At 41.0% G+C, this 12,835-nt stretch overlaps 1 protein-coding gene across 2 annotated transcripts in view; it reads left to right on the forward strand.

Annotated features, from left to right (window-relative positions):
• KDM2A (lysine demethylase 2A) overlaps positions 1 to 12,835 on the forward strand; it is a 74,571-nt gene that overhangs the window by 28,926 nt on the left and 32,810 nt on the right. For both annotated transcript variants that reach the window (XM_070727638.1, XM_070727649.1), the window contains exons 4-6: positions 1,307 to 1,445; positions 5,293 to 5,371; positions 12,474 to 12,520. In XM_070727638.1, coding sequence (XP_070583739.1) covers positions 1,307 to 1,445; positions 5,293 to 5,371; positions 12,474 to 12,520 — 265 coding nt within the window. The remainder of the gene's footprint in view (positions 1 to 1,306; positions 1,446 to 5,292; positions 5,372 to 12,473; positions 12,521 to 12,835) is intronic.

The following is a 12,835-nucleotide window of genomic DNA, read 5'->3' on the forward strand; positions in this document are numbered from 1 at the left end:
GTCCCGCCCGATCCTCCTCCTCCCTGAGGCAGCTTGCCCTCCCATGGCCGCTTCCGGGAGCGGCCCGGAGCAGCCGACAATGTTGCCCGCTGCGTCGAGCGCCACGAGCCCCGATTCGGGCACAGCCTCACTGCCGCCGCCCCGTCTCGCTGCCCACCCCGTCTCGTTCGGCCGCGCCTCCTCGCCCGCCGCCCGCCCAGGATGCAGACCTGCTGCCTCACCTCATGCCCACCGCCGGCCCGATCCTGCGCCTCCTGCTTTCCCCCCCCAGCCAAAAATACAAAGGCGGTCTGCCGCCGCCCGCGGAGCAATGGGAAGCTGAAGCCGCCGGCGGTTTCAGACTCCCTTTGCTCCAGTCTGCTCCGCCCTGCCTGTCATGCGGCGGCAGACCGTCTTTGTGTTTTTCGCTGGGGGGGGGAGCAGGAGGACCTTCCTGACTCCCTCCCCCAGCGCCGGACCTCCTGCCCTCCCTCCCAGACAAAAACCCAAAGTGGCCTCCCGAACCCGAACGTTTTCCGTCTTACCAACCTGCCACTGCCGCTGAGAAGCCCCGCTGCCCGGCTGTCACCTTTTAAAACAGCCGGGGGGCTTCCCAGCAGCCTCCCGAAGCCAAACGCCAAACCCGAACATCCAGGTTCGGCTTCGGGAGGCTGCTGGGAAGCCCCCCGGCTGTTTTAAAAGGTGACAGCCGGGCGGCGGGGCTTCCCAGCAGCCTCCCGAATGCCGAACCCGGAAGTTCGGATTTGGTGTTCGTAACATGAAAAACGTTCGTAAGAAGAGGCAAAAATTTTAAGAACCCCGGGTTCGTATGTCGGGTTATTCGTAAGATGAGGGGTTCGTATCTTGAGGTACCATTGTACTTGTACTGTAATATTGGGAAAGTATTACCTAAATATTAAAAATTATTATGAACTTTTTTGATATGACTGGAGGTTTTTAGTAATCATGAATTGACATAATATGTTTGACCTATATTTCATATATTTTACAAGAAAATACTTATTTTAATGCTTAACTTGGTAAATTGATGTATATATGCTATATTTAGTTAATTTATATACATTTAGCTTATTAATTTTAGGGAATTTTCTGTTCAAATATTTATTTTATTTTGTGTACTGCAACTACATAAGTATCCGGTAATTTATTTGACATTGGTTATTTTATTTGTTTTCTATCTTGTTTTATCTTTGTCCCTTTTAAAACAAATGATTCAAATGTGTATAGCTTATTTTGGGAGCTACTTGGCTACTAGATTCTTCCCTGTGGTTTATCCTACACTTATATTTTGCCATTGCTTCTACAGCGTGGTGCTATGAGACGACGCTATGAGGATGATGGCATCTCAGATGATGAAATTGAAGGCAAGCGAACTTTTGATCTTGAAGAAAAACTTACTACCAACAAATATAATGCCAACTTTGTAGTGTTCATGGAAGGCAAAGGTGAGTGTACTTTCTACCATGCTGGCTTTCCAAGGTGATTATTTCACCTAACTGCTGTGACAAATTTTTATTATATTAAAATTTTAAAATTATTCAGCCCCTTTCTTAGAAATTCAGTTGGTGGTACTTATAATAATAGAGCATTTCAAAATATAAATGAAAATTATAGCAAAAATGGTACAAAATCACAAATAATTTAAAGAAGCACAGATTTTCATCAATAAGAGAGAGAGAGAGTCAGTCTGTCTATCTACCTATCCATCTATCTGTCTATCTATCTATCTATCTGGGGTGGGTTCTAACTTACCTTGCTGCCAGTTTGCTTCCTCCTGTACCATGTGACTGCACGTGCATGCGCAGCACCAAAAACTCAACTTCTGTGCAGAAGCAAAAAATAGCCAAAAAAAAAAAAGCTGAAAATAAGATGGTGGCACCTCTGCAGTGCCAAAAACCTTGCAACCTCCCCCCCCCCAAAAAAATGCACAAAAATGTTGATATATAACCCATGCAAATCCAGAAATCAAAGTATAAATGAATAAATGTTGACAAGTATATTCTGAAAAAAGTAAGTTTCTTTCAATGTATTTATTTCCATATAGATTGCAAGTAGTTTTGAAATCTCCTTTAATAAATCTATTAAATTAGAATATAATAAGGAAAAATTAGTACTTTCTTAGTATATACTGTATCCATCACTGAAATTGGGAAATTTATGCTGACAAACTATATGTCAGGTTGTACTAGTTCCTTTGGGCATCATCAATCTATGTCACTCTTTCAGGGACTAAAATTGGATGGTAATCTCATGTTTATAAACTAGCCAATAAATGCTGAACTTTGAAAAAGGCTATCAAGAGATGATCTTTGGCTTTTGGTATTTTGGACTATGATTGCCGTTTTATTGTTTAATTATACTTTGCAATGGTAGCATAGTGGTTAGAATACAATATTGCAAGCTAACTCTTCTTTGACTGGTTCAAAGTTGACTTAGGCCTCCACCCTTCCGAGATTGATAAAACAAGGACCCAAATTGCTGGATACAGTATGCTGACTTTATAAACCACTCAAAGAGTGCTTTTAAAGCACTATGGGATGGTATATATGTCTTAAATACTACTACTAGTTTGAATTCCTTTTGTTAGGTTTTGGTTAATTTTACGCATTGCCCAGAGTAATGTTGGATAACTTGAGCAGCGATCTACCATATTTTTTGGACTATAAGACACACCTAAATTTACAGGTGGAAAACAAGAAAAAAATAGTTCTGGGCTTCCATGCATCGAGTTTTTGCCCTTTTTGGCCCCCAGAAGCACTCTGCAGTGCTCTGCATGACCTGTTTTTTGGCAAAAAAAAAAAAAAAAATGGGCCTGTTTATAGCCTGCTGTGTGCTTCTTGGGGCCTGGGAGGGCAAAAATGCAGTATGCGGAAAGCTTGAGAGCCCCAAAATGGGGCCTTTTTTGCGAAAACGATGTGCGGAGCACTGCAGAATGCTTCTGAGGGCTGTGGAGGGCAAAAATATGACAGGAAGAAAGCTCAGGAAGCCAAAACCACCCATATTCAGGCTATAAGAAGCACCTAAATTTTCACCCACTTTTAAGGAGTGGGAGGCGCTTTTTATACTTCAAAAAATATGGTAAATGGTTTAAATAAGTAAATAATGCATCACTTACTGACAAATGAGGTAGTTGTATTAGTGTTTCTAACATGCGGAGTCCAGATTTTGACAGCCATATAGTAATTATGGTAGTAATGGTTAAACTCCCTGACTGACTTTTCCTTGGTCCTCTACTTGTACCTTATTTGACAATTTTAGTGTTTTTGTTGTTGTTGTTCCATTTATTTTGTAAGGTTTTGCATGCCTTCAAAATTATTCAGAAGCACAGGAATCAAAAAAAGAACTGATTTAATGGATAGCCAGGAGGTACAATGCATGCATGAATTCCAGAGCACTTCTGAATAATTCTTGAAGTATGCATGGCACTGGTATTTTTAGCTTGTGTAACCATTTATTTTTTAAAACAATGGGTGGTATAGATATCAGAAGAATATATTGTAAGGGGCTTCCTAATAAGGCAATGGTGGTATATACTCCTTATGGTGATGCATTTTATGATCCGTATTCAAACATTCCTGTTCTCTTTATAGAATAGAATAGAATAGAATAGAATAGAATAGAATAGAATTTTTATTGGCCAAGTGTGATTGGACACACAAGGAATTTGTCTTGGTGCATATGCTCTCAACGTACATAAAATAAAATATACATTTGTCAAGAATCATGTGGTACAACACTTAATGATTGTCGTAGGGGTCAAATAAGCAATGAAGAAGCAATATTAATAAAAATCTTAGGATATACGCAACAAGTTACAGTCATACAGTCAACATGGGAGGAAAAGGATGATAGGAATGATGAGAAAAACTAGTAGAATAGAAGTGCAGATTTAGTAGAAAGTCTGACAGTGTTGAGGGAATTATTTGTTTAGTACAGTGATGGCGTTCGGGAAAAAACTGTTCTTGTGTCTAGTTGTCTTGGTGTGCAGTGCTCTGTAGCGACGTTTTGAGGGTAGGAGTTGAAACAATTTGTGTCCAGGATGTGAGGGGTCAGTAAATATTTTACCCGCCCTCTTTTTGACTCGTGCAGTATACAGGTCCTCAATGGAAGGCAGATTGGCAGCAATTGTTTTATAATAGCTTCATCTGTGCAAACATGGCATAAGTAACTACAGCAGCCTTTGTGACAGACGAAATAGTTTTAGCAATTCTACGGCAAAAGTTATTAGGACATAATTAAGTAGAAGAGATTGGAATACTAATGGTATTTCATGTGTTAGCTTGATACTAGTAATGTCAATATGTGATATGTAGAATGCTATTTGAGCCAGTAGAAAATGATTAGTGGTTAAACTAAATATTTAGAAGTGAAAATGATTCTTTGAAATTATAAAATTTTTGTAGCAATTGCAACCCCCATTTCTGATATAATTTTTTTATATAATTTCTGATATTTTTATAAACTAATAATATACCTTTTTAAATCTTATTTGAATTAAGATTTCCAGATTGATTGATTTATATTGATTTTACTCAATTTATATGGACATACATCTTCTTTTCTCTTTATATGAAGTCTTTAGCATATCTTTTCACAACTTTCACCAAATATGTGCAATTACTGGGTGGACATGGAAAGAGGCATTTTATAAGAAACAGTTTTTGTTTAGGCTGTTTTTGTTTTGATTTTACATTTTACATTGAATAAGGATTCTTTTTAATGGATAATGTTGAAGAAATAGGAAATAAGATAAGTTAAACATGGGAGTTTTGTTTTACTCTTTGAATCTCCTCTTCATTCATTCATTCATTCATTCATTCATTCATTCATCCAATTTCTATTGCAACCCATCTAAATCAATGATTCTTGGTAGCTTACAATTTCAAACATTTTAAACATTTTAAAACAATAAAAGCATCCATATTAAGTATGCATAGGACCAAGATAGTTGACCAGTTAACAGCACCCAAAGCATGATAACATACATTTGTAGGGCCTTAGGAAAGCCTAGTAGGGTTGGAGTCATTCAAATCTCTGAAGGGATGATGTTGCATAGAGCAGGAGCCACTGTGGAAAAAGTTCATCTTCTGATCCCTGCTACTTGGCATTCTTTGACTGATGGGGTATGCAGCAAGTCCATTCTGCTAAATCAGTTGAACCCCAAAATAGGGAAGTAATTAAGTAGGAAGAATCATTTTATTTTTCATTTTTATCTTTTCATTCCAGCTATCTTTTAGGATTCTCACTTGATAGCTAGTTTTCTGTAACAAACCTTTTTTTTTCCTTGAACAGATTTCAATGTGGAGTACATTCAACGTGGTGGTTTACGTGATCCTTTGGTCTTCAAGAATTGCGATGGTCTTGGAATAAAGTGAGTGGTGGAAAAATAATAATTTGATATTAGACCAGGTCACTATTTCCCCTATGAGATAATGTTTTACTGAGCCAGAATGCTTTGTTAGTGCTTCCCAAGTTTCTGACAGTGGCTGGCAATGGGACTGGTGAAGTTGAAGATAATTGCATGTATTCAAATTAGATGCGGCATTTAGTATAAGAACTATTGAGAAGGTTACTGATCATAAATTGTGAGTTCACTTTTAGTTACTATAGAAATAAGGGTACAATCTGGTCCTTAAAATGCCTTCCCTAGGTCTGAAAATGTTGGACAAATGTACAGTGATCCCCCGGTTATTGTGTCCCCGACCATTGCGAACAGGGTAATTTGCGATTTTTGAACACGGAAGTCAAAACACCATCTGCGCATGCGTGCCCTTTTTTCTATGGGCACGCATGCGTAGATGGCGCCGGGCAGATCAGCTGCTGGGCAGCTTCCCTGGGTCTTCCCACTCTTGCTGGCGGGAGGGCGAAGCCCCCCCAGCATCCGCTCGCCCGCCCTTCGCCCTTCACCCGGGAAGTTCGCCAGGAGTCAGCGGAGAACGGCGCGCCTGTTTTAAAACGATCGGAGCCGGCCGGCTCCGATCGTTTTAAAACAGGCGCGCCGTTCTCTGCTGACTCCTAAAGCGGGGAAGTTCGCCAGGAGTCAGCGCAGAACGGCGTGCCTGTTTTAAACCGATCGGAGCCAGCCGGTCCCCGATCGTTTTAAAACAGGCGCGCCGTTCTCCGCTGACTCCTAAAGCGGGGAAGTTCGCCAGGAGTCAGCGGAGAACGGCGCGCCTGTTTTAAAACGATCGGAGCTTTCCAATGAGTCCCGAAGACAAACGCGGAAGTTTGACGTTTGTCTTCGGGACTCATTGGAAAGCCGTGCGGGTGTTTTAAAACGTCGTCGCCGACATGGGGGGCTTGCTAGCACCCCCCCCCAAGCCCAGGTTGGGGGTTCGGGGGGGTGCTAGCGAGCCCCCCATGTCGGCGGTGACGTTTTAAAACAGCCGCCCCGCCCCCAATCTTCGGCTCCTCGCTAGCGCTGCGGAAGTTAAAAACACCATCTGCACATGCGCAGATGGTGTTTTTACTTCCACAGCGCTACTTCGCGAAAACCCGCTCGTTGCGGGGGGTCCTGGAACGGAACCCTCGCAACGAGCGGGGGATCACTGTAATCCTATCATGAATTTTGGAACAATGTGATAAATAACACAGGTAATACTATAATATTATCTGTCTTAACTTGGAAGAAGTCAATTATCTCTACACTGTCCTATGGACTCAGCAGTGGATCTCAGCACTGGATTCTTAGGTTGATAATCTTAAAGCCTTGTTGCTTTTTTAACTGTATTTGCTTTCAGTCAGATGATGATAAAGAAATTGTAAACAAATAGCCTAATTTTTTTTAAACTTTGGCATATCTATAAGAGACTTGTAGCTGAATACCCATGCTTCATGACAAACTATAATCAGGCTTGATAAATTGATAATTAAAGCTGGAAAATTAATGAGTAGTTACTATTGGACTTGATATATTGGCACTTAAAGCTTGAAAATTTATGTAGAATGTGTAACTCCTTAGTATCAGAGCATGTTAATATAAAGCAACTGGCAGTTGGAACAGAGTTCTTTTCAGCTGGAGAGGGAGAGTAGAATGTCTAAACTCCCAGCCTGCAGGCTGGATGAGTCAGACGTTGGCCATGCCTATACCCGATTTAGCAAAGGGGCAGCATCAGAGTGTGTTAATACAAGGCAACTGGCAGTTGGTACAAAGTTCTTTTCAGGTGGGGAGAGGGAGTAGAACATCTAACTCCTTAGCATCAGAGCGTGTTAATATAATACTGTATAAGAAATACTAATGATCTGATAGTCATTTTGAAAAATCCTTTCTTAGGGAGCACCTAGAAGCCAAAAGAAATATATGGGCCAATTTTCAAGTTTGTAGGCTTTACAGTTCTGGAGATTTTGTGATGAGTGAGTGATATTTGGCTTTTATATACATAGATTTGCAAGAAAAACTTACCAGGAACAGAGAGAACTTTGTGTAAAAAAGACTAGGCAGTAAGAAGACACAATTGTTGTCTTCAAATATCTAAAGAGTTGTGACAACAGGATTGGTCAGGAGGATAGGAAATCCGAATGATAAGAATTATTCCAATAGTGAAGAAAGCCAATAAAAAAGTTGATTCGAGAATAGGGCTTGAACTAGATTGACAAGGACCCTTCCAGGTTTTATGTTCTATGGCAGTGATGGTAAACCTTTTTTTCCTCAGGTGCTATTGTGCGTGTATGCCCACACCCAAAACTCAATGCCTGCACAGGGACACATAACTCTTCATGCCCCCACACATGTATGCACAACCTACCCACACATGTGTGCATGACAACCCCCCACCGCGCCCCATTTTGAGTCTAGCAGATCTCCCTGAAGCCTCTGTGGGCCAGAAACAGCCACTTTTCAGACTTCCAGTAGGCCTGTTTTTCGCCTTCCCCAAGCTCCAAAGGGTTTCTCCTCTGCCGCCCCCCAGAGGGCGGAAACTGCCCATTTCCCAACTTCTGGTGGACCCAGTAGGCCCATTTTTTGCCCTCCCCAGGCTCCAGAGGCTTTCTTGGAGCCTGGGAAAGATGAAAATGGCCTCCCGCACACCCCCAGCCCCAGAGGTCCTCTGGAGACCGAAAACGCCTTTCCTGCGCCTCCGCGCAAGCCCTGTACTTACCTGGAATCCAAAATGTGTCACACTGAGACTCCTGAAAGGAGAGTGGTGGCATTGGCAGGGCCAATCAGCTGGCCGGCACATGCTGGAGCTGAGCTCCAACAGCTCACATGACCACAGATATGGCTCCACGTGCCACACGTTCGCCCTCATGGTCATATGATTTCATTTTTAAAAAATAGACTATTTTTCTTGCTAAAGTAAACAATCCTCCCATAGAAGCATGTACTTTCAATAATAATTCATTGTTTTTACCCCATCAAAACCCATTTTGTTAACCACTGAGGCAGTTATTTTTTCCTTTCTTAATTGGGCTGACATGATTGAAAATCCGTGCTGTTGGTCCAGTTGAGTTGGTTCAAGTAGAACCCTCTATTTGGTATTTGTTAATTTAGTGCTGCACTGTGTATCTGTTGCTTTTTCTAGACATTTTTCAAGAATAATTTTTCCATTGAATGCATTGCAATAGTTACAAGATAATGTCAACAAAGCATGAATAACTATTACCATATCTGATTGTGGCTAAGAAGAGTTTTTGCTAATGCACTGTCATTATCCAAATGGCGGTAATTGGCTTCCATTATCATTGAGAATCAAAGAGCAGATTAGGGATCTGATTTAAAAGTGAGTGCAGTTCTTCCAAAGTACAACCGAACTTCAGTTCCCCAAGTGCAGTTTTGTATCTGTCAACAGGACTCCCATTTTGCCTGGGATGAATTTCAACTTTCTCCTTTATTCAGCCCATTCAACTTAGATAATGGTTGAAAATATATATTACTTTCATGAAATTGGATTATTAGAAGCAATTGTTCCGAGCATCTTCATATAAATAATAAAGACAGGATAGAAATACAGTGAACCCTCGAGTTTCGCGTCCTCGAGCATCGCGAAAGGGCTATATCGCTAGTTTTCAACCCGGAAGTAAACTCCACCATCTGCGCATGCGTGCCCTTCCACGCATGCGTAGATGGTGGAGTTTCCCCGCCGGGCAGAGGCTTCCCTGGGTCTTCCCCCTCTTGCCCCGGTAAGACCCCAGCGGCGGCGCGAGCAACGGCGTGGGCTGGCGGGCGGCACGCACGCGGAAACCCCAGCTCCGCTTCCCAGCTGGGAAGCGGAGCCGGCAACAGCGTGGGCGGGCGGGCGGCACGCGCGAGCTTGGGGACACCACAACTCCGCTTCCCAGCTGGGAAGCAGAGCTAGGGTGTCCCCACGCGCGCGCGCGTTTCTGGGGAAAGCGCGCGCGCTTGGGGACACCCTAGCTCCGCTTCCCAGCTGGGAAGCGGAGCTAGGGTGTCCCCAAGCGTGCGCGCACCCCAGGCGCGAGCAACGGGGTGGGCGGGCGAAGGGCGGGCGGCAGTGGAAGTAAAAACACCATCTGCGCACGCGCAGATGGTGTTTTTACTTCCGCACCGCTACTTCGCGAAAAATCGATCATCGCTTGGGGTCCTGGAACGGAACCCTCGCGATGATCGAGGGACCATTGTAAAGTAAATTACACTAGGCATTAACTGGATCTTGCTACAAAAAACTATTAGGAACCAGCAGATGGCAGAGTTGGGCCATTTTATCCAGTTGTTCACCCTGCTAAGGTTTTATTCAGGTCACTGATGTAAAACTGGCTAGAGAAAGAGGTCCCTGGCAACCAAGATACGTAGACTTTGCTCACTTTCAGATCATTAGCTCCACCCAAGCAGAATATGAAATCCAGCATATAGTATTCAACATGGGGCCAAATATCAGTTTGGAAAGATGATGATGATGATTGTTGTTGTTGTTGTTATTATTATTATCCTGGAAGACACACAACTGTGAGCAATTTATAACATGACTGCCTCAATAATTCATTGAAATTTTCAGAACAAGAATTTTAAGAAATGAAATGAAAGCTCATTCATTTTGACTACCTTAGTAAGAGTGCGACGTTAAGTATACCGTTAGCATCTCTATACTGTCTTACCCATCAATATACAGTCAAAATTGGCTGACAAAGGGAATATCTAGATAATTAGAAAGAATGCCTATAAATCGCAACCATCCATGTCTAATCCTAGCCTAGTATATTATTGAACAGCCCTTGAAGATGGAGCTCTCCACCCGTAGTTATTCATATGCCCCTGACCAGTACATTCATCTATAATTAAATCCTGGATAACATAGTTTACCAGTAAATGATCTGGCATTGAAGACTAGTATCTTCAGGTTAGAAGACTCCTGTCAACTTGTCTGCCTTAATCAGACTACAATCTCAAAAAAAGGAAGGCCAGACAGCAGCCTATCCTAAAGTACACTGTATTACTTTAAAATAACACTCTTCAATCTAACATTCTGAAGCTGGATAACTGCAAAGAGTTAAATAATGCTCTACTGAAGAAAGTAAAAACTAAGCAAGGAGAGCTGCAGCAATGACTGTATCGCAAATTAAAAGCCTGGATGTTTTTAAATACACACCTAGTATTTAAAGAACAGAGAGTAGCATCATGCCAGCCTCCCTGAGAAGAGAATTCTACAGTTAGAATTCCATACATGAGAATTCCTCTTTCCAGACACTATCCATTTTGCTTGTAAAAGTATCCAGAAAGTAACATATAATGATTTTACAGCATGGTGCTAGTGTGAAAGCAATATCTCCTTTGGGTAGTGAAGCTTCAGACGCATTGGACTATAAAATAGCAATAGCACTTAGACTTATATACCACTTCACAGTGCTTTACAGTGCCCTCTAAGCAATTTACAGAGTCAGCATATTGCCACCAACAATCTGGGTCCTTGGACCCACCTTGGAAGGATGGAAGGCTGAGTTAACCTTGAGCAGGTAATAATCGAACTGCAAGCAGTTGGCAGAATTAGTGCGATACTGCATTCTAATCACTGCATTACCATCTTGTAAAAGATTATACATACAGCTATATCTATTACAAATGGACTGATAATGAGTTATATTGTCATACTTGTGAAGGGTACATTCTCTGATTAGTTTATACCAAAAAGCCAATTAACTATGTTTTGAACTAAATGAAGTGGGCAGACAGTTATCAGAGGCTGCCACATTCAATGGATTCCAGTAAGCTAATTTGGAGGATAGCTATAAATGGAAACTGAAGTCATACTGCCTACGTCTAAACAGGTAAAAGCAACAAGATATACTCTAGTTCAGTGGTCACCAACCAGTGGTCCACTGGTGATCTGTGAGAAAATTTTGGTGGTCTGCAGAAAAATATTTGCATTTTTTTTAATATTGCACTAAATACTATTTATCTTTTAAAACAAAATCATATTACTAGCCCATGGGATTTAAAATTATGAATGTAGTGGTCCCTGAGGTCCAGAAGGTTGGTGATCCCTGCTTTAGTTTATCTGTTGAGTAACAATATCAAAGAAGAAATCTGATTTTTAGGAGCCAAAGTGATTTTCTAAGTGAAGAACGGACGTTTCATACAGTCCACCAGAGTAAAATTATTGGAAAGTAGACAGTGGGCACAGTTTGAGTAAATCCAAAACTGTACAAGATCAAAATAAAAAATGATTAGGAAATCCTTCTCTCTGCTTCATCCATCATCATCCAAAGGTTATATTTTTTGTTCCTCTTTAGGAAATAGCAATATATTCTCAAATGCTTCCTCAATCCATTTTTTTTCCTTTCAGTTACTCAGATAAATACTCAAAAAAACTTTCCATATTCATGCACTTGCCCTGCAATAAGATTTTCTTCCCTAATAGACAAGGGAAAAAAGGCTTCACTTTCTTATAATATAGTTAAAAGAGCAAAGCTAAGAAGTAGAGGTAAAATTCAGTGGAAACAGGTAGATTAAATTCAGGAGGAATCGGTCTATGAGGTGTATATTGGGTAAAAATTGCATATGCGTTTTAACAGGGTGTACATTCAGGTCCTGAATAGTTGAATTCCACTTCCTGGCCAAAAGAACCATCTATGAATCTTGTCTGAACGTTCAAAAAATTTCAGTGCTTGATATGAAGAGCATCTCAATTCACCTTCCTAAGTGACATAAAGCAGAACTTTGTGTTGTCAGTGTCGGTGCTCAATCAATAAATAAAATAATGTGGAATTTTACAGGGCTTTGTAGTATAAATATTACAGAATTGTTCAAAATTCAGCAAGAGCTGCTGCAGTGAAGTATGGAACCACTTATCCACAGTTCAAGTGCATCTTTATTCAAATAGTTTGTTCAGAGAAATAAAATAGTAAGTTGTATTGGAGGCTTTTAAGAAAAGTAAGAAATTGGATTTGGTTATATCTCGAGGTTTACATGATGGATAGTTTTGAAGCAGACTTGTAAGAGAGATAGATAAAAGACTTAAAACATTCAACTGTGCATAGGGAATACTGACAGTGTGACTGCTACACATTTTTTTCTGTTTCAGGATGCCAGAGCCAGACTTTAGTGTGGGTGATGTACGACTCTATGTAGGTAATTATGCATTTTTCTTCTGAATTAAACAGGCATGTCAAGATAAAAGCTGGTATGTAATTTACATGTAGAATTAAATTTTAGCAGAACTTTTAAATTGTAAAGTAGTCCTTGGTCTTGAAGGGGGAAAATGAGAAATGTTTCTTTTAAAGATTAAACACCCCTAAATCAGAAGGCCTTAGATAATTATTCTATATCTTGTCCTTCATATGCCCTTAATCTCCCCCCATCTCTGTTTTAAAACCATGTTTTATGTGCTATCCTGCCTCTCTTTGGCTAGATGTTATTACCGGAAATTAATCTATTTATCTTATC

The sequence above is a fragment of the Erythrolamprus reginae genome, chromosome 1, assembly GCF_031021105.1.
Source record: "Erythrolamprus reginae isolate rEryReg1 chromosome 1, rEryReg1.hap1, whole genome shotgun sequence".
Lineage (NCBI taxonomy): Eukaryota > Metazoa > Chordata > Lepidosauria > Squamata > Dipsadidae > Erythrolamprus > Erythrolamprus reginae.